Source organism: Manacus candei, unplaced genomic scaffold (genome assembly GCF_025592945.1).
Source record: "Manacus candei isolate 608988 ecotype Guabito, Panama unplaced genomic scaffold, ASM2559294v1 h1tg000002l, whole genome shotgun sequence".
NCBI classification, from domain to species: domain Eukaryota; kingdom Metazoa; phylum Chordata; class Aves; order Passeriformes; family Pipridae; genus Manacus; species Manacus candei.
This window is the reverse complement of record NW_026138050.1, coordinates 10,920,779-10,943,968: the sequence shown is the minus strand read 5'-3', so window position 1 is coordinate 10,943,968 and position 23,190 is coordinate 10,920,779. Positions and strand designations below refer to the sequence as shown.

At 38.7% G+C, this 23,190-nt stretch overlaps 1 protein-coding gene across 4 annotated transcripts in view; it reads right to left on the bottom strand.

Annotated features, from left to right (window-relative positions):
• The window catches only part of GRIN2A (glutamate ionotropic receptor NMDA type subunit 2A), a 171,421-nt gene that overhangs the window by 40,354 nt on the left and 107,877 nt on the right, over positions 1-23,190 (bottom strand). For all 4 annotated transcript variants that reach the window (XM_051792228.1, XM_051792319.1, XM_051792393.1 and 1 more), the window contains exons 5-10: positions 17,518-17,723; positions 15,893-16,061; positions 15,615-15,768; positions 11,028-11,153; positions 8,201-8,430; positions 1,782-1,942 (exon numbers count right to left, since the gene is read on the bottom strand). In XM_051792228.1, the coding sequence (XP_051648188.1) occupies positions 1,782-1,942; positions 8,201-8,430; positions 11,028-11,153; positions 15,615-15,768; positions 15,893-16,061; positions 17,518-17,723 (1,046 nt within the window). The remainder of the gene's footprint in view (positions 1-1,781; positions 1,943-8,200; positions 8,431-11,027; positions 11,154-15,614; positions 15,769-15,892; positions 16,062-17,517; positions 17,724-23,190) is intronic.

Below are 23,190 nucleotides of genomic sequence, written 5' to 3'. Positions count from 1 at the left end.
AGAACAGAAAAATTGGAATAAAAAGTGAAAAATGATGGTTTTGAAGAATACAGGTCTGAAAGCAGCCGATGCCATACTGTTCAATCCTTCTGTAGATGCCACCAGACACAATCCTAAGGAGCACAGCTGTGTGTGGCAGTTACTTATATTGATCCAGAAAACACTCATGTGGCAGCTGATTTGTACCATCTGCTGCAGGAATATCAGTCAAGGGGAGCAAGGTACACACCTGGGGGCCTTCACACTGAGCAACCACTTAGAAGAGGAAAGCAACTTCAGCAGGGAAAAAGAAATCTATAAAAAATGAATAGTTTATGCCATCAGAAGGAGCAAAGCTTTTGAGGGAGAGCAGCAGCTGGCACAGGAGCAGCCAGCCTGAGTTTTAGTGGATGTCCTGAACAACCCTGCAGTCAGGTATCCCCCCCCTCCCTCATTTTCATGCTTAAGTGTCTGGCAGGTTGGCCTGATTTTAAAGCTAACAGCAGTTTTTCAGGGCTTTCAGTAGCACAAATGGCTGGGGAAAAGTACAAGTACACATCCCCCAGATAAACCATCCACCCAACAGAACCAGCCCCGGCAATGGCTGAAATCAAGGACAGCTCCTTCTTTAAAAATTCACAGCAGGAATGGCAGCATTCAGCTGACTACCTCTAATGCATAATTTAGCTGTCACCCAGGAAATGTAACTTGCATGGGCTCAGTCAGAGCAGGAGCTCCAGTCTGGAAGATGCTGGGCAAGGCTGATCTCACGCTGTGTTACATGTCTGTCCTAGGATGGGACAAACCACACCTGGGAAGTGCCAGTTGAGAATACCCTGAGAAATGAGGACAGAGAGAATCCAGGCAGCAGCATGGAGACAACAGTGAAGGAAACAGCTGGAAGGGTAACTTTTTAAAGAAAGGAATCTTCACTCTAAGAAAAGACTTGGGGATTTCAAGGTGTTTTGCATAAGAAATACAGGTTTGGGAGAATGAAAGTAAAAATTAAAATGATAGGCAGTTCCCCAAAAAGGACCAAAAGTAACAGGTTATTTTAGTGTAGGAAGAAATGTGTCCTGTCATCACCATAAATAATAGCAGGAGAGATGTTCCTTGTAACATCCACTGGAGTAGATGTACTTAAACCCACCACAGTAACTTAGTCTTCTCATTTCAAAATGAAACCTAAATAAAGTATATTGATAAATTATGATTACGGTATTATTAACAAAAATGCACATGTTACTATCAAGCCTTTAGAAAAAACTACTAGAGCTCACACATTCCTGTCACCCAGATGAATACTGATGTGAGTAGTGAGTCACTCTCATACCTTTGGAGGATTAAGAATGAAAATTCAGTCTCTTTGTCCAACCAGGCAGAATGGGCTACTTCAGAGAGAGTAAAGGATGGATGGCACTCAAGTCTAAATCTCAGATCTTGAGAAAGAAGGACATTAATATTTGCCAGAATACTTACTGAGATTGTCAGAGGCAGGATTAGACAGCACTGCAAAGATAACAAGGAACTATACAAAACACGTTCTGTGAGCCTCCAGCCAAACTCAGGTCCATCTGGATCATCTGTCTTCAAATCTGAGAAGCACTAATTCTGCCCTTTGAAACTATTTTACATAGGACATTGAGGCCTCCAAGTAATTTTAAAATAGCCATACAAATCACAGGCAATCGTTTTCCTTTCTGATATCTGTATAGTGCAGTTGAAATTTTTTGCAGTTGAAAGTATTTCTCAGTTTCTGCCAAGTCTACAGTATTCTTTAAAATTCAGGGGAAAAAGCTCACCCAGTTTTCAAGCTGACCAAGGCATCTTCAACTCCTTTCTGATTAAACTTCGTCATGTAAAGGTGCATATCAGGGTAGTTGTTTCTGATATTCCTCTCAGTGCTTCCATTTGGGACCGTTCCAAATCGAAAAGGAGGTGAGTAATCATGTGGCCTTTGGAACTAGAAAGAAAGGGGAAAAGCAAAGTGTTTCAGGCATTCAAAATGTAAAGAAGGGCAATTTCAAGCTGAAAAACACAGAAGTTTGCCTCAAATTTCTTCTAGGCAAATGCTGTGGGTTAACTCAGGTCTGTTATACCAGAAACCATCTTCACACTGACTGAACTTCCAAAAGCGTCTACAAAGTATAACCAGCTCAATTTTGCCACTCAAATGTGACTTTCTTTCAAGCACTGTAATATGGCAGGACAGCAGAAACTGGAGTAGAGAGATGCTGGAAGATCCTCATCTGCCAGCATTCCCCCTAGAGAACCCAAAGTGCCAGCAGACACACTGGTAAACAGCAGTGAAAAGAAAACAGTGCTTTGTTGGCAGTCGTTTCACACTTCCAGCTCAGCTGGGACACTGTGGGGGAAGAAAGGGAAAGAGGATCATTCTCAGTATCCAACAGGGAGCACAACACACTGGTCCCAGAGGAGTGCTGGGGATGGCAGGAAGCTCTGCCAGGCAGGGACAGGCTGAGGGCTGGCTTTCCCTCCACCACCACGATTCAAGGGAAAGAAAGTTCTTTCAGCTTCCCCAGGGGATCAGCAACTACATACCCTGACATGAAAAAGGCTTCTGGAGCTCTCACACCTATATTCCCAGTCCCTATTCATTCCCACAGTTTCAAACTACAAACCATTTGCTTGAGGGCATATAGGTTTATCCTACAATTCTATATCACTATTGCATCAGCACAGACAAACAAGCCAGGGGATATGTGCAAGGCAATGGCAATTGCCCAGGGCACATTCAGGGTTCAGACCTGGAAATCATTCAGATAATCTCACAAAAATTCTTGCTCAGAGATCCGAACATTTTATATGTGCCTTTGCAATATCTTTGAAAACCAAGTGACATCTGAGGATTAGATTAAAATGTCTCTTTAAGAAACAAATGAAAAAGGTCACTCAAATTAGAGGAACTACTGGCTAACGAGGAAATTGAATTGAGCAATTGATAAAAGCAGCCACCCATAAATTCCATGGTAAAATGCACTCAGGTTTCAGTGTTGAAGTTAGAAGAGCAATCTATATATCCTGTGCTGCAAAAGACCGATAATATTTATACAGTTGCTGATTCCTTTGGGGTTGCATATGAAATATTTCTCTTTTTAACATTTGGTCTCAGGGCATCAAGAATTCCCAAGATACAGTACCAATTTGCAAAGAGAATACAAATAGGCTTATACAAAACCTGGGAGTATTTTCAATTCCATCAAACCTTGACTGTGAAATTATTGCTGCAACACTATTTTCTTGTTACAGAACTACAATTAAATGCTTCATTTTAATTAAGCATATTTTGACAAAGCATAAAGGAACGAACTCTATTTTTCTCTATTTGTTTAGCTAGCAGATGTCTTACTTTTCTCATTTTCCCTTTTCACAGCTTTACTGTTTAAATTATTACTTTGCTACTACTTTTACACATAGTAATTGACCTATGCACTAAAATTACACTGTACACTAGTCATGGTTCTTAGTCTATATTTGCTGTCTCTTATTTTGAGTTTATTATGCAGCACTGAAACAAAACCTCCTTTTAAATATATGTCCAGAGATTCTACTGATAAAAATATAGCTTGCTATCAACTTTATTTAAATCTGCAGTTAATGTATCTCTGAAGTATTGAGATGACTTCCAATATCTCCTAATATCTGTGTCAAATTTCTCAGTCAATAGAAAGGGAAAAAAATAATTAAAGAAACATTGTCGATTTCAAGACCTCTAAAAATTGCTGCTGCTCATATCTCTGATATTTATTTGGAAATTCAGTTGTGGTGAGTACTCTGCAAGCTCAGTTCCCAATCCTGAGGTATGGCAGGGGACCTGGGGGAACAGGGAGGTGATGGTGGAGTATTCTGGTAATTGAGAAATGGAGTTTCCTTCTGAATATTCTCACTTTTCAAGACCATTCATATGAATCTAAGATGTTGGGAGGCGTTTCCTCTCGTGGAATAGTTGAAAGAATTAAGACATCTGTCCAAATTGAACATTCAAGGAAGACAAAATATTTCTGCAGGAGAGCAGAGAGGAATAAAAAGCCCTACTTCATTCAAGAGTCACAGAGATAAAAAGCAGATGAATAGTTCCAAACACCATTTAGAGACTGGAATTTCTTGGCACCACCAACCAGTTTTAACAGCCACAAGGAGATAATTTTTTTGAAACCATTGTCTGCTACTTCTGACTCCTCACAGACTACTCGTAAAGAAAGAAAAGGGTTTAAATCTTTTTACTAACACTGCACTCATATCTAAAGTGCATAAAGTTCTCATCAATAATAATAAACTTATACTCTGTGAACTGACACGTCCTGGAGAAGCACATGGGCTCTGTGACTGCAGTAAAAAGATGTATGTGGCAGGCATGAGGCAAGAAAGAAAGAAGGATCAGGGTCCCACATGCATTCATTTTCCCTGAAGTCCCACAATGGGAAACAAAATACATCACGTTTGCTAGGAAGTAATTTTCTTCCTAGACATTTTCTGGAATGGTAAATTTTAAATCATGAACAAAATTCTTAAATTGAATGCAAAAGCCCCCTTTCTTGAATCATAGTTGTGGAGAGATCTACTGTTATTCTAAAGACTAACCAGTCTGTTCTTGTCTCCCCATGCTGTGCCACCCAACAGAACTATTGCACATGGCAACAGAACTCCAACCCTTTGCTTTTATTTTATTTGGATGCCTTAATAAAACTGACAATTTCATTAAGCCAGCAAAGTGATCTTTCAAACATTAAATACTGACTAAATCTGAAGATTTACTTGCTTGCCTAAAAAGGCTGCTGTTCAGAGCAGCTGTTTGTTATGGTTCTGGATTTTTTTTTAAGGAACTGTGGAAAACATTACTAAAATAGTAGAAAATAGTAAATAACCTCTCTCTGCAGCAGGAACTCATTTGGAGTGACAGAAGAACACCCATATTTGAACCCCCTCCTTTCTTTTACCAGATGGAAAACTGACATTCTGATTTCTGATCTTAGAAAAATAAAGCCATTACTCATTCCAAGACTGTTGTTATAATCACTGGTTACTGAAATGCAGTCAATGCCTACATTTGACCACCCTCAGAAAGCACTGTAAAGGTCTAACATTGGGTAGTGGTGAGAAGGGTTGGGGTAAGAGAGTCACCCCAACCACTCATCATCCATTCTGCCTTTTGATCTCAGCCTGCTCTATTTTCACAGATGTATCTCTAGGTAACTGCAGAACTTGGGCCATCCTGGTGCACAAAAATATAAGGCCAAGGTTACAAGAATACTCTGAACCTTGCAAAAATAAAGAACCTGTAAATGGCTTCCTATTAAGGTTGGTGAACACCTCCTGGACCACATGTAGGTGAGGCAATAAAGTGTGGAGGAATCCCAGCAGACAAACACTTTGCAGGACAATTCCATCCATTGTTACCTACTCTCCCTTAGTAAACTTCTCTCTCATTACATGTAACAGGTACAAATGGTCTCAAAAGTAAGAAATGTCAGCTTTGCTGGATACTTTGGACTCATTTTCTGTACCTTTCTACGAAGACAAAGCTTTTAAAAATCTTTTACATACACAAGAGGAACGTCAAAACATAATTTTCTCCTCATTTTCTGAATCATTTGAGTTTAGGAACACCCACCCCTAGTAACTCCAGTACATGCTGTGCCATGTATTTCTGGATGACATGGCATTCAGGAATTCATTAGCAACATTTCAAAGGTTGAGGAAACTATGAAGAGGTCTTAAAGCACCGAGGAATAAACAGCACGTTATCAGGTGTCCAGAATGTAACACATTTCCTGAATGGGAGGATATTGAATGCTGAGAGTCAGGAATGACTGCTCAGAGAGAAGGATTTTTTTCCCTGATTTTTCTCTATAGTCTATCATATGGGGAGTTGGAAAAAAAATACTGAAACGCTGAGAAAACCCAGTATCTCTAAGTGGGAATACTTCATTGTATTGATAGGAGAGCCTGACTCTTCAGGTGTGGCAGTGGAAAAAATGGGAGAGGGGGAGAATAAAGAATAGCAAACTTATTTGCCAGCCCAAAAGAGTAATTTTTATTTTTATTTTTTTTAATTTAATGGACTTTCAGATATCACTTATTCCAAACTGATTACACACATACTTCTGGCCCTTCTCACTGGTCTTTGCATGTGAGTGCTTTGCTTGCTGCAAGGGACAGAGTTCTCTTCTGAACAACAGCAAAATCCTAAATTCCTGAAGTTTTCTCCTGCTAACAGCACTGTAGCAACAAGGCAAGGAGGGGAGAAATATAATTTAATACCAATCAGATTATATTCCCATAAATTATCCTTAATTATTCAAATTTTTTAAATCTGAGAAACCTCAGGATCTTGGAGGAGGTAAAACCTGTGTACGACAAGAAGAGTGTTCAGAAATAGATCATTGTTTTTCTGGACTTCTGACTTGTTTAATTTAATCAGAAAAGGCATGGCTCCCCTGACTTATCTCTATGAGCTTCAGGCAAAGTTTGAAGAGCTGAAAAGTAAAAACAAAGGAGGCAGATCAAATAAATGATCAGCAGACCACACAAAACCAGATGGTATTCTCTGATTCAAGTATTTTTACATTTTCATTCTGCTTTTTGCTGAAATAAAATTCTCCTTAGCAGACAGAGCAGAAAAAGGACAGAACTCAGGCAGTTATTAGGCAAAAGCTACAGCACAAATGCTGACCTTTCCCAGCCCATGGGGGAGTGGCAAAGAGCCAAAGAGGGGGAGCTGAGGGTGCACTGTCAGACCTGAACCCCACTGCTGAGCCAGGTGCAGGCCAAAGCCTGCCAAAACCCAGACTGCCCAGGAAAACGCTCTGTACTTTCTCACAAACAGGAGAAAGACGTTTCTCAAATCCATTTTTTTTAATCCTCAAGAGAAAACACCTTTTATTTGTCTCTTCTAAGAATGCTCTCTTAAAATAGAGGTGTATGTAACCCCCTTCACGCTCTATCAAATGTTTTATGACAACACAACTTAATGAAAACAAAACTAGTATAATTTTTTGTTTCTTTTCATCTGTCTTTCCTCTAGCCATGCTTGCAATTCATGCTTTGATATTCCAGGCAATCAATCAAAGGCTGGTCATAAAAAGCAGTTAAAACAAAAAAGACAGACAGGAGGCTATCTGGGCCATTGCCTTTTTTTGAATAACAATTTCTTTTATTTTCTTTTCTTTGAGAAAAATCCCTTGTGAAGTCATCCCCTGGGCTACACTGTATTTACATATTCCTTCCTAATGTCAATATTTGGATTAATTTTAAAACAACTGGGCACAGACTTGACAACAGCACACTCTTCACGTATATTGTGTATATCCATCACAACAATAATTCTGCAAATAGACTTCAATCCCTCTGTGCAATATCACTATTACAGAACAGTCACAGAAATGAAATAAAAAAGAAGTAATTGCTAGGTTGCTGATTTATAAGACTATTGATTAAATTCCCAAGTACAAAGATCTGGGAAGAGTTTCTTCATTAGAATATTTATTATTTAACAGTCTATGTGAAACTTGAGTTTAAGTGAACTATAAGGCTGCTGCTCAAAGTGAAGTTCTGCCAGAAGTTTTTGAATTAGAAAAATGTCTTCCACATACACATCAAAATTCTGTGCCTTATCATTTGCAAGTTACATCTCTCTTTAATGTGATAACACAAACTGCCAAATTTTCTTATCTATTTTTCCTATTTATTCTTGCATTTTATACAAGGAAAACATTCAAACATCCAGAGACAATACGTATCATTGTTATCATTCCTCTTTATTTATTTATACTGATGCCACTTTAAATGTGAACTATTTCTATCATTTCATTGCACAGCACATAGAGATACAAAAAGACATATTTTCAGGAGCATTAATTGGCTTCTGAGAATTACTAGACAGTTTCTGGATTTATTAATATTTTGTCTATTAATATATTGCTAATATTTCACACAATTTTCCAAGTTTTTCTATATTGCTAATACATTCCTTTTAATCAGAAAGTGATTGATTTCCACCACAAAATAAATGCAGTTACTTTTGAATAGGCAACTCAAAGACTTTGAAAGCAGCCTGGTATTTTCATGCTTTGGGTCATAGTTTCTTAATAAAAGGTGAATGAAACCATCCAATTTGAGTTTATCTTACTCAGATTTTTTATCACAAAGTACAGAGGACTGTGAAGAATGGACACTGACATCCTTTGAGCTCAAGACCTACCTTTTTATCACTCAGTCCAGTCACTTGGTCAACAAATTCCTCTTGAATCATAAAGGCAGCTAAGTTGGCAGTATAACTGGCCAGAAAAATGACAGCAAAGAAAGCCCAAACCGACACCATGATTTTACTCGTTGTCCCCTTGGGGTTTTGCACAGGCACAGAGTTGTTGAAGACCAAACCCCACAGTAACCACACCGCCTTTCCAATGGTAAAGGATGGGCCATGGGGATCTGCAATTGAAGAAAAGCAGTTAAAATAAACCTTGGCACTATCCCCTGCATAAACAACACATTACTCAGAGACAGGGTTAAAAAAATATTTCAGTACATATTCGCTGTACCCCCAATGGAATCACAGGACTCACCATAGGTGCCTCTGTTGTAATGATATTAATTTCCACATTTTTAAAAAATAATTCAACATTTTTCTATGTGGCATAGGGTTCAAAAGTTTCAAAAAGAAAAGGGAAAGCAAAGGTTTGGAGGAGAAGTAAACTAGTGTATCTCTTGCAGTAAGGTGTGTGCCACAGTATCAGCCCTGTCAGTCTTCTGTGCCAGCAGACAAGTGAAATGGAAAACTGGAGGTTTAAGTCTTAATGATTCAATTCTAGTACTTTTCTTATCCAAATTATTTTTATCACCTCCAGAGTTCCAACATTATGCTTTTTGAGCATTATGTAAGCATATTTAAGATCAAAGTGTGTGAATATGTCACCTACTTTTAAGCACCTTTGTACTCAGAGCATAAATCAGAAAGACAGCACAAAGGAGGACCTGTTTTGTGCTGCAGTTCAGAGCAAACCAGGCTCTGGCTGTCTCTCATGTTCAGAGTCAGTTCTGTGGCTCCAAATGTGTTGGCATTGCAGGTAAAATCCTGTCCCAGCTAGTCCCTTCTGCAATTATTGCTATTCCTGTTTTCAGTCATGTTCTAATTCACCCCAAAGCAAGTGGTCAGCACACTCCCTCATTCTCACATAGGGCCAGAATTTGCAATTAGAATTAGAATTAGCAATGCCATTATCCACTCAAAAGGCCTGGTTTGTAGAGCCCTATGAGAATAAAGGGCAGTTTATTCTCACCCAGCTCTAGGTAAGTACAGTGCACTAATCACAGAGGCTCATCATCTAAACTCCCTTTACTCTCAGTGGAGAGAAACAGGCCTCCCCTGACTGTGACTCATTTGACCAATTTATAATTATCTCCTTTCAATTAAATTGTAATTCAGTCAATAAGGTCTGATGCAGACACCTGTAACATCAACTCCTTCCCTGCCCTGCCCCTTTATCCAAGGGGATGCACATTACAAACTCAGATTTAGCTGTTAGTTTAACTAAAATTTACTTTAATAATAATTCAGTTATTATTGAAGTAACAAAACCATAAGTGAGTATAGTCAGTGTATGTTCTCACTTCAGCAGAAATGCTCTCTAGACAGTGCAAATATTTCACTATGAAGTCAAGCACTACATCTTAGATTATCCTCCTTCTATTCTGCAGCAGCACTAGGAAGACAGAGCCCAGTAAAATAAACACAATGGAGCTGATTTTTGGTTTATGAAACCATCTTCTAGATACGTTTAGGACTGAACTGATACAAGGACAATATGTATTTTTCTGAGCAATAATGTTAGGGAAAGCATATGCCAAGAAAGCAGTATAAAGTTCTGTTTATGTCACTGGAGATTGTATTAACATTGAGTTTCATCCTGCCAAAAGTGCCTAGAGAAAGGAGGCATCTACATGAAGATTCCCCTTTGTTTTAAGCTTCCCATGTTTAAAATTAATGGCATCTGGCTTAGTGGCAAGTATCTGGAGCTCAGTTAGGATGGTCCAGTGCCATAACATGACCTTGTAGCTGTAAGGACACTACATAATCAGTTCTGGCACTTGAGGTGGCACAGAAGAGAATAGCCAAGCCCCTGGATACTCAGTGTGTATATTCACCTTTGAGTTCCCCTTTTTCAGCAGTGTTTATTTGGGACAGAGGTTACACATTTACCATCTTATTAAAATGATAACATCTGGACATTGCAATAATCCCCTTTTTCAGGGAACAAGCCAGCCATAATCTAGAAGAAACCATTAGCTTTTAATAGTGCCCAGAACTGTGTTCACCAAGCTGGAAGATCTCTCGTTATAAAACAAGGTAAGAACAATTTAGAAATTAAAACAAAGGCTGCATTCTCAAATGTCAGTTAAGTAATGGAAGGATGAGGGCATTGCAAGACTTGGAATCCTCATTCTTGGGTCAAAGTTGTATATAATAATATGTAACTGCATTTTTCACTGAGAAAGGAAGCTCTGTATTAAATCTGTTTTGAAAATGAACCTTCTATAGCCATGGATATTACACAGAAAGGACTGATGCTTTTCTGACATTGTCTTCATTTCAGGGCTGAGCTCATCTGACTTTTTATAGGGACTACATAAAACTATGTACAAGGGAACCATTATTTTTCCAAATTATCCACTAGAACACAGAAGTTTAGATAAATTTCTCTGAACTCACCATAGTAGTCAGGACTAGAACCTATTCCAATGCTTTTTTAAGCTGCACTTTACAGCTGATACAGTGAACTAACCAAACACTGCCTGAATACAGCTGATATCACTTACCCTTCCATATGTCTTTATTCCAGTGAACTGGAGTACAAACATGAGCATATATGCTCTCAAAAAATCACACTTTAAATGAAGAACATACATGGTTTCATAGCTACTTCCACTGTTTTATTCCTATGTTATGTTTATTTGAAAAGATGATGGGCAAGGGATGGGAAATACATGATTTTTCATAGCCGAGGGGTTGTGTAAAATGCAAATCTTACCTCTCCCTTGTGCTAAGTTCCTGTTATATCCTACAGGACTGAAGTACTCAAATATAAAGACAGCCATGGCAGACACGATGAGAAGCATCACAAACATCATCACCCAGACAGAAGCACTAAAAGGTTCTGCAGCAAAACAGACAAGAGAAACAGAAACAGTTCATTAAACCAGTCGCAGCACAAGAATTCTAATGTCTTTGCTTAGGCAAGCCCAGCACCTTCCTTTAAATTAGCTTTTCCCAACCAAAATGCTAGCAAATAACTAAGCAGCAATACATAATGAACTGCTATTAGTATATAGACACAAAATCCATAAAGTCAAAAGCTTAAATGTAAGCTGCAATTCAAAACCAAAGGCTGTAGGCTTTTCTTTGACACTGAGTGGCACATCACTGGTTTGAGTCACTGCTTATTCAGTCCACAATCAGGTTGCCTATTTCCATTCATGCCATGTTATACACATTTATCACCAGAACTGTCCAACCAGTATGACTGTTTTTCTGCAAAGCAAAAGCAATTAAGCATATGTTTAATACATTTGGTAATTCAGTGAAGTAGACTTCTCTCTCGTTTTCTATCCTACAAAAAGTGTTAGAGGAAGAAAGACAAACACTTGCATTCAAACTAAATGTTTCTGCTTCAGAATTTTCTTTTCTCCATGTTCACTTTCATCTACCTGCAGTGAAGATGATGTTTTTATCAATTGCAAACACATACTTTTGAATGTCTCATTCTCATCTGGGAGCAAATTACTGAAATCAAAAGGGTTTTATGGAAAACTGAATGTCAGTTTGAAAGACAGAAAAACCATAATTAAGTAAAAGAAGTAGGTTGGAGAACAAAACTAAAAGTAGTTTCAAACACCAGACTAAGCACCAACTTTTTGAAAGGATTGAGTGTGGTAACAGTATGTGATAACACAAAGTTCTCAAATTTCATCTTTCCCAATCACAAACTCTCTGTCATTTCAGGAGTCCCTGGGGTATAAGGATATATCTAAAAAAGATTTGCATGGTAAGGTAATATCTCTTTATCAGGTCACCATATGTGGGGGCATTTTATATCATAATTTGGGTAAATAATGCAAATGTGAGTGTGCTCTGAAGTGTGACAAAATAAATCTTAGTATACTGTTTCTGGTTAGCATAGAATCAAGACACTTGGAATTACAACAAATTATTCTGTTCCAATGCTTTACCTGTTTATGAAAGCTAAAGCAAGTCCTCTCTCCTAACTGCTTCATTCTTTGAATTCAAATTAAGATTAGAACCACTGAAATTTCTCCCATCACTGCAGGAAAGGACTGTGACTGGGAGCTGAGGTGTGGGAGCTCAGTCTGAGCCTTGCCCCAGTTAGCATGACTGACTCATCCAGAACTAGAATGAAAGGCAAGAATTTGTGCCCAGCCTTAGAAAACTGATTTTGTCTGTGCTACAATTTCTCCAGAATTTTGGAACTAAGACAAGACCAAATGCCAAATATCTCCACTGGTGATTTTGGATAGTAACTAAAAAGGCAAGGCAGGGAAATTCTAAACCAAACTGTTCTCCTTCTGGTTTTGAGGTAAAGTGAAGGAGCAGCATTTGTTTTAATTAATTATTTTATTTTTTAAGGCTGAATATGAAGTTCTTTCAATTGCTATAATTATTTATTGGGGAGACAGTAGTAAGTTAGGAAAACAACAGAATTTGTAAAAGGCAGAGAAAGTTCTGCTAAGATGCAGGCAGGGAAAGGACATTATGCAGCCAAATGCAGTCTAACAAATATTTTATGAATTCAGATATTAACTGGATTAAATTGAAATTCACATAGAATTACCATACAATTTTGACAGCACCCTCAAAGAAGAAAGCAAGGCTGATAAAACCCTTATCAAAAGCAACAGTGTAGAAACAGCAGCGGTAATTTGTCAAAATCTAAACAAGGCAAAGGGCAAAACAAGCCAGTGTGCAAAAGTGAGGTATAAACAACAATTTAAGCAGATTGCTCTTTAATAATTTAAGGAGTCTGGTAATGAGGTGGAGGATTAAAAGAAGCAATAGGAAAACAAAAAGCTATTTAGAATAGCAAGCAGTAAGACTGAACAAGTACAGAATCAATTGAATAACAAAGTCGATTTTTCTGTCATATCAGAGATCCAATTACACATTCAGCACTGTTCTTTGATTCTCAAAGGACAGAAAGAGAACTTCCCTCAGGCAAGCATCAAGTTTTAAAAGAGCTTTCAGTAAAGCTATGATATGGCAGAAAAATACTAATATATGACTTGCCAGTGTACATTTCAAATGACTGACAATGGAGAATATTGATCAAGGAAAAAGATGTCTCTGAGTTTTACCTCCCACCACCAAAACCAACACTCAAAGAAAATATTAAATAACAAGGGGCATAGATTTTCTGTTCCACCAATGCCTCCAGAAAATAAAACTGATCTCACCTATGAACTCTCTCCCTCTGAAAAATATAGAAAATGAGATTTGAGGTTTCCCATATTTTGTCTGCTTATATAAAGTTGAACCAAACCGCCAGAAAATCATTTAAAAAATTATTTGTGGATCTAGTATGTATGAATTCTAGTACAATGTGAAAATGTTTTAATGTGGACAAAACTCTCATTTGAAGGAGACACTCCAGAATCAGAACACGGTAGATGATGAGGAAGAAGCTGTCACAGCCCATCAGTTACTCAGATCTATTGGACACAACAACTGAGTGGAAAATCTAGTCCCACAAAACCCTGTACTTGTCTACACTCACAGAAACAATTCACAAACCCAGATACTTCAGGAACTTTAATCAAGTGCTATTTTAAAGAAATAATATTGTATTTGACAGATTTTAAAAAGTCCTTTAAAGGAATTATGTAAGATGACTGTATTCTTAGACATTCACTTAATTGAAATGAAATCAGTCTGTGAATAAATTCAGGATCTCCCTGATACTATTTTGCAAGGCAAAACATTTTACTACTACGCAATTCCAGCAAACTGGCAGCTTCATCTAGGTCTGAAAAACCACTACATACTTTTGAGAGCACAGACTTGATTTATTGGTGCAGTAAATCAAATTTCTTCCAAAGTAATGCTATTCTATAGAGCTTTATAAGAAGGGGTTATTTTTGCTTTTGGGTTACACGTATGCCCAACTAAACTAATAACATTAAATGCATTTAGAAATCTAATAACTATGTTCCTGTGAAAAATGCAAAAGCAGCCTCTCTTTTGATGGTGACCATAAACAGGTTTTTAAGAGATAAGTAAAAGAGAAAATAATAACTGCACTTGCAGCACATTTAGAAAACACCCCCAATACGCATATTTCAAAGGATAATTTCAACATACTGAAACTGCAATTTAAAAAATGAATTTTACAACTCAATAACTTAGATAAAAGAAAATATACTATTTGAGTATTTTCATTACAAGTAGAATCTCTTGCAATTTCACTTAAAAGTCTTTCATTCATATCAAACACTGACAAAACCTGCTTAGGTATCACCACATCTGAGAAGTTATTTGATTACTCACTGTGTTATATTTACTTGCATCATCTCTGTAATGTGCTTTTATGGAACAGAGATGAGAAAAAAAGCTCTGTGGTGAAATGATAATTCTTGTGCAAGAAAACCCAATTATTTGCCTGCTTGTAGCTGATACTACACGACCAATCTGTTCCTCAATGGTTATAAGGAGTTTCAGTGGAGGTGAAAACCTTCCACTCTGCAATCTAGAAACAGCCCCACTGTTGACCCAGTGGACCTGAACACACTGAACTGTTCCATCAGAGATCTGGAACACACTCATCTTTCAGTTTTCCACTTAATAATTTTAGTGTCACTAGCACTATTTTTCTGTAAAAGATATCTTCAAAAATACTGGGCCCAGGAATATAACAGCATTCCAGGCACTTCTGATCTGCCTCATGGCTCATTCTCTTTTCAGCTTCAGGTAAATTCAGGCCACCCACCAAATGCTAAAGTAAACCATAAACACTAAAAGAAGAGGAGAGAGAAATAATGAAAGGAGAACTGCACAACTGAAACAAGAAATATGTAAGAAAAGAAATCCAAAGTCTTAGTTCCTTTACATCCCACCTCCTCTCTGCCCAGCCTTTCATTTCTTTGCTGCATCTCTCCACTGTTCAGCTGCATCAATGGAGAAAACACTCAGCTCTCCAGTGCAGTAGTGGGGTATTCAGAAGTAAGAGGTAACTACTGTCAAATTACCTTTCAGGTTATATCTAAAGATATAATTAAACCAATTATAATGGGCTAAGCAAGCATAAATTAGTTTGTAAGGAAGCAGGTTTGAGGATGTAATTCTACCAACTGAAGATTTTGGGGGATTCTTTGAATTTCATATTGAAATCACTAGCATTGGGTTTCACTTAAAGCATCTGAAACCAACAGCATTATCTTCATGTGTCAATAATCATGTTAATCAGCACATCACCGTGGTACAACCTTCCTAATGTAAAATCCAAAACTTGACAGAAACGTGTCAGTGCACTATATATCCTAAACAATTAAACCAAGCAAAACTCTATAAAAATGCAATTAAATGATGTGGGTGGGTTGGAGAATCATACCTAGGAAAGCAGATGGCGACACTGTGCCGTTGCTCCGTGACACCATGACGCTGATCCCAGTCTCAACAAACGGCACCGAGAAGTCGACGACCTCAGAGCGCTCCTCGTTGATGGTGAGGGACCCCACGGCCATCACTGCCCGGTGATACACCACCTGATCCACACAGAGAACACACCACCAACGTCACTCAGCACAGAACACCTCGGCTCTCCAAAACAACTCAACCCAAACGTTGCTAAGCTCTTGCCAGAGAGCCCTTTCACCAAACAGAACTTACTTCACCAATCATCCCATTCCACACATTATTGACTTTTTTGCCATGTTTCCCGTTGGTCACTAAATACAGGTCATATGTGAACTTGACAGTTTTAGACAACTTCTTCAAGATATCAATGCAGAATCCTTTGCAGCACTTCTTCACGTTAGTTCCCTCATTAGTTTTGTTGCTGTCAACAGAGAAGAGACACATAAATATTCCTACTAGGAAAAACAGAAGCACCACAACAGCAGGATTCAGCATGCTGTGAAACAACATTTTGTCATACTTGTGAGTGGACATGTTTTTCTGAGTCAACAGAGAAATAATCCACAGGATGCTTTTATAAATATATGGTGTTTGCAGCTTTTACTAATCATAATGTGGCTGTTTGATGAGACAGAGATAATGTTACCTTGTATGACATGATTGCTGCTGCACTATCCAGACTAACACACTGCACTTCTCCATCAAGCCATAGTCTCCTTTTACTAATCTCTCTCTTAGGATTAGATTAATCATTTATTACTTTTACTCTCAAGACATCACACTACATGTCATTTAGTAATTAAAGCACATGTAAGCTATAAAAAGGCACAGCAGTTCACTGTACTGAAAGTGGATGCATCTTCTCAAAGTGCACTTTTTCCTGCACTTTGAGAAGGTGAATTTCAGGCCACCTTTGAGTGCAGTGACGTAGCCTTTCCCTCTCCCTTTTTTTCTGAAATGCTCATTTTGTGACCTCTACAACATTTTAGTATAAGCATCTTCAGTAGCCAAGGCAGTATTTTACCGCCTTTGAAAGAATTCAAAATTAAAATAAAACTAGTTTAGAACCTGACTAAGTACAGTTATGTCAGAAAAAAAAATTTCTCTGGACTTGAGGAAGAATGTGCACAATCATTTAGCAGTCTCTGGGACTCCTGAGAAACATGCATCATATTCCCTGACACCTGCTCAGTAAAAAACCTGCTGTTATTATATTCAGTTCATAAATACGCAGAGCAAAGCAGAGAACAGGTGAAACACCCCTGATAAATGCTCAGTGAAACCTTTTCCACTGATTTCTAATGACTGCTTCAAAGTTATGGAGCAATAAAAGCAGGGAACTTGTCTCTCAGTGGTAAGTCACAGTGGTATTTTATGCTGGAGTAGTTTAACCTCTACCACATTTCAGCATAAACATAGATTTTCATTGGGAGACATTCTCAAATTGTTAAAGACTAATGAAAACAGGCGTATCTCAACATAACTGGAAACAATTGGAAGAGGACTCATTAAAACAGCCCCATTCTAGAACACAGTCTTCTTTCATATGACTGAAAAGGGCTAATTCTCATTGACTTTGAATTTACTATAAACTTACTATCTTGTCGTTAATTCAACGTGACTTGCATGTGTATAACCAGAACCTTTCCACTTTTTAAAAAGGAAGATGTGCAAACAAGAGCACACCATGTGGGAAAGGGAAAAAGAAAGAGGACATGAAACACCAAAGGAATAGCAAAGAGAGGAAGTGAGATAAAAAGAGCAGCAGATTATCAGAGAACAATTATACAGCCAAAGAAGGGAAGAAAATAATTCACGAGAAACCAGGGGAAATGTATTTTGCACTCAGAAAAAAGGAATGCTGGGCATTTACTCACTTCAGCCTGACAAATTTTCGGCACGGCACGGTGTTTTTTTGGCAGCTCTCCATCAAAGGGTCCACGTCCTCCACGATGACAAAGGGAGCCTCCTCCAGGGTGACAATGCTCAGGTGGTTGTCGTCGGGGTCGCTGTCTGCGAAGGAGCTGTACCTCGGCCACACCGAGTACTTCAGGCTCAGGGAGTTGTTCTCCCACTTCCCCACCTGCAAGGCCAAGATCCACAGGCTGCTGAAGCTGCTTGCTTGGGGTTTGACAAATGGGGTCAAATATTAAATGTGCTGGGATGCAGGTACAGGAAATTACACTGCCAGGGCAGTTGCTTTGGGGGGTTTTTTTAGCTCAAAATTAATTTAGAACTTCTTACTAATTTCATGAAGCGAGAAAATGCACTGTGGTAAAGACAAATAAAGTAATGTTATTTTAAGATAACTGTTTTATAAAGACTGGATGTCATCAGTTAACACTACTTATCACCTGGCTATAGGTGCACTGAAATTTGATATGCATCGTTTCCATTTTAGCCAGAACAGCAAACAGATGCTCCCTTTGTAATCAGGACCCATTTGAAGTAATAAGGAAAAAGTTCTCAACAATCCCCCCCCCAAAAAAAATCAAACCCTAATCCATCCCACACACACATCTGACTGATAACCAAAATATCATAATGCCATTTCTGTATCTTCCCAAAAGAGAAGACTCTTCTATATTTAGAGCTTGAAAAAACATTGTGAAAGCCTTTTTTTCCAGCCTTTTCATTGCACCTGACCCAGGCCAAACCACGTTTGTAGTAAGACATTCTATTAGAAATAGTTCTTATTAGAAACAATGTATTTTATTCTGCTTTAGGTAATACCAGCTCTTGGGTAGGTTTAAAAAAGCATATTCCACTTTACATTAAAATTTCCTGTTTATTTACTATTATAAATTATCCCTTCCAAATTAACCTATGTTTCTTTCTACTTCCAGATCACCAGAAAGGAGTGTACAATTCAAACATTTTTAAAAGTCTAGCATTTTCTTCCTCAAATTGTGTTTTAACTACTTCTTATCCATAAATCTAATTACATGTTTTATCGGATGACAGATAATAGAAATGAGCTAGCAATCCACATAATTTATAACCTAATGCATTTTAATAATTCTTGAGTCGCTTAAGCTAAACAAATAACAACATTATCATGAGACTGTTAAAACATTATTTTTTGAAGGAAAATGGTGGGAATTGACAGCACAATGAGAGACTCAGGTCCTAAAAAAAAAATTAAAAAAAAATCACCTACCTCCTGTCTTTAAAGACTAGAAAATGAATCATAAAAATTCCCAAAGAACATGATTTATATCTATTCCTATTTAGGGAAGCATGTAAGCACATAACCTTTGCAGTTTCCTTTCCATCCTGTTTATAAGTCAAGATGTTTTGCTGAACTTCAATGTAGGAGGCATAAAATGCCAAATCCCTACACACTTAAATCAGGAAATCCAAAATATCTCAAGGGAATTAGGAATTCTCACTTAAATCAATGGGAATTGATTGTAGGATATATGTACAATGCTAGTATGAAATCTAACCAAAACACAGTGGATGAAGCCTTTGTGAGACCAACTATTCCAGACAAAGGGAAACAAACCTCTTGTTTCTATCCATTTAACTCTGCATGAGGCAGAGTTATTGTAAAAATAGTTTAATCATCAATCTCTAGTATATAATGGCAGTCACAGCAATGTGTGCTGGTTTATGTGAGCTTACACGGTGTCACTCACAGCCCTAAATACTCCACGGCCATCTGGGATGGGGAGAATTCCAGCCAGAGCAGTGCTTCAGTGAAACAGCAGACGTGCCAAGGAATACAAGGGATTTCAGAGGTGGAAAATGTGCCTGTTCCAACCATCAAGAAACGAAACATGATGGCATTTGTGTGGTCAGGGCTGCAGTCACCTGCCTTCCTAAACCCCTCAATCCGGGAGCCGTGAGGAGGCAGATCCGCCTAATCCTGAAGCACATCCCTCTGCCAGCCACCCCCTGCGCCTGTACTGCTGTCACACAGACAGCAGGAACACAGGCTGCCCACCTCAGGGAGGTCACCTGATCCTACCAAAAACATAACCACTGCTTGGGTGCTGTTAGAAGAGAAATCATGATACTCCTTCTTACTTCGACTGGAGTAACTCCTTTTTATTGGTCTGAGGAGGATATAATGATATTTTTAAACAGCTGGATTTGGGGAAATGCTGATTTCTTTTGAGAGGTGTATCTGTAAGAGTGGGGAAGGCAAAACTCTGTTAAGAAAGATTTTGAAGTAATAAACACAGCAGTGTGCATTTCTAAACCAAACATTTTTTTTTAAAAAAAAAAGAGAATTCAAGCTGAGGAAAACACACAAAAAATGCTGCAGACATGCTCCATTATGGAAGTGTCCAAAACTGCATGCAAATACTTTTACTGTACTGTATGGAAATGCCACAAAACATCCAGAGATTTATGAAAAATTTCTAGTTACACTGATGATGATATGGTCTCGATCTCAGAGAAACATAGAAAATGGCCCTCACTTGAAAAAGAAGGCAATAAAATCATTTTGGGGGCAGATCCTGGCCCAAACCATAAAAATCCTTATCATGGCCAAAAGAGTGTGACTTTCATAAAAAATGCATTTTCAATAGTGAATCAAACCCTTGATTCACTACTGTAGGTGCAAAACTCAGCTTCAAAGTACAGACATGCAATGGTACATATACCATTGTATTTCTTTTGAACTTGTACTTTCTTTCCTATTTTCTCCACCTTCACATGCAGTCTGGAATATTCCCTATGGTTTAATCTCTACAGGATACAGGAAGGGAAGCAGAAAATAGCTGAAAGCGTGGAAGAGCTTGTTTGAAGTCGGACTGAATTAGCAAACACAGGGTCCTCACCTCACCCACCGCTGCCTAAAGCACCTTACATGTGACTGCAGTGCTCTCACCCCCTCATCCAGGCCTCTTTTTATCTTTTGAAGATTGCAGCCAAGGAGGGTGATAATGAAGAATTTGGTGTGTGTCTGTGTAGCACTTAGATAAACACAGTTATGCAAAGACAGCCAACTCGAACAGTTGCTGCACCTCAGAGTCCCCTCTCCTGCTCCACCCTAAAGCAGTGTCTAAACAATGTGAGGATGATTGACATAATCCTATCCACACACCTTCACAGAGACCATCAAGTCAGAGAAAACGAGCAAGGCCAGACCCTGAGAAGAGCTTCCTTGTGGGCCAATGTTGGCACAAGAAGGATGTCTGTCACACCAGCGTATATCACCAAAAACAAACAAATAACCCGGTCCTGTCACCCTCCTCCCAGCAGATGGGAGCTGTACTCAATGCACAGTCATCACCCCTTTGTAAGAAAGAATGTTACATGACAACATGGATACTAAATGCACTCCTAGGACTACTCAGCCAAACCTTTGAAAAGAGAAAGATTTTCAGGGATGTTCCTCTTGCATTAAACGCACACATAGATTGCAAACATGCTGTTTGAGCTGCCCCAGTTAAGAAAATAATGCTGAGCAAAAGCAAAAATCGAACTCTTCTTGCTTTATTGAAAAACTATTTACTACTATTTTTTCATCACACTTTTCCACTTAAAAGGAAGAGCTACTTTGGCAAGGTTTAAGTCAATAACTAAAAAGCATAGTTTGTCAGGTTAGCAATAACAGCTGCAGTGCAAAGCACAAGAGCAAAGCCCTCCCTCCAGAAACAGCACCTGCTAGACACGTGCTGCTGCAAACTTTTGTGTCACTTCATATTTCTGAAGGTCCTTCTTTGACAATGGTCCTCTAAATTTAAAGGACAAAAAATGATGTGAGCAATTTCATGTCTTATTAATAAGAAGTGTTTTACAGTCCTACGTGGTTTGAAGACCTCCACTTAAAGACCTTGAAGTGTTCAAAGTTTGCTGCAAAATCTCACATGGGCTATGCAAATGTCCCACTCTTCCCTCGTGGCTGCTTCTGACACCATCAGGAAGACACCAGTCCTGCAACTGGGAAGGCCCAAAGGAAAACACAGGACCCATAGAGATAACAAATGAACAGGAGGATAAAAAGAAAAGCTACCACCTCCTGCAGCCTCATTTTTCAATAGAGAATTATTAATTAACACTCACCAAATCCTCAGTGGCTGGCATAGTTTTGGTTCTGCAAAATGTCCCAGATAACTCTACACAGCACAAGAGTTCAAACTCATGCCAGAGAAGCTATTTTATGAGTTGATTATGCCATTAGAAAAGAGTTAATCAAATTGACAGCCCCTTCCTCCACCTCCCAGCGAAGAAAGACTTTTTGTTACCTCTGCGGTCAGTACAGATCTTACAACTCTCCAAAAGTGTCCAGTCAGCTCTACCTTTACCTCCAGAGATGAAGAGCTAGCCTGAAAGTCTTCCTATTCCTTCATCTCCTCTCTTAATACATAGATTTAAAGAGCAGGAGCAAAGCACACCACCTATGGTTTCCATGGGAGCTGCAATTCCTTTATGGTAGCAAAGAGATGGGCACCATCCTCCTTGGGAATACATGATTTAAGAAATGCTGCACAGTAATTGGTGCAATTCAAACAACTCAGCCCAGTAAAGGTCAAAGGAAAGGCCTTTAGGCTAAGCAAAAGCTCACTGATACAGAAACAATATGCAATTCTCAGCCGACAATAAGTGTCAGGACAGGCATATTTACAGGAAGACTAAATACACCAAGCAACAAGGACAGAACAGAGAAAATGACAACCCAACAGATGTTAAAGAGCACACTGCTGCTTCTGCTGTGGGCAAAGAATATATCATGTTACGCCACAGAGCCACCGACAGAAGATACACCCGCAAATAGAGGATTAGCTCATGCAGTTTCAGCTGTTCTACTTAAAATACATGCCTCCCTCCACAACTTCCAGGGAATGTCTATCATGAGACACCAGGATCCTTCAGCTATCACAACCCCTGCTCTAAATCGAGATCTCACAAGGAACCACCCTGTACCATCTCAATGACTTTTTATCACCACAGGGCTCTGACAAAGAGCTCTGTCAGAAATCTGACCGAGTGTTATTATGTTCTCAGCTCTCACCCAGGGAAGTCAGCTCCACCATCAGAGACAGGAGCTGCCTTTTCTCAGCTACGTGCTGGTGGATGTCAGGAGCCAGATGGAGCTCTCTGTGAAGACCTTGGTTCATTTATTCCAGGCAGGAACCGCGCACCCTCTGCCCACTCATTCCTACTTAGATACAAATGTGTACAACCCCACACAGAGCTTGTAAATCTGGCATATGCTAGTTAATCAGAGCAAAATTAAGTTCTACATTAAATCCTGCATTAACAGAAAGTTAAAGATTACAGGCTATGTTTAGAATACACCTGGATGTAAGTACTGGCTCTTGCAGTGGTGTTTCAGTAGCAATTGTGCCATGTAGTACACAAATTCACCCAGAATACAGGCCACTGTGGTAATTTTATCTGCATCTACCTCGGAGCAGCAGTAAAAATTGATTTTACCCCAGAACTCATCTTTACACATGGAATACACCCATCTTTAAATTCTACACAGTCCTTCACACTTCACCTAAAATATATGATATGCACTGCTAATTAAACCATCTATTTTTTGCCACTGCTAATTATATTCTAGGATATGATTTTAATATCAGATT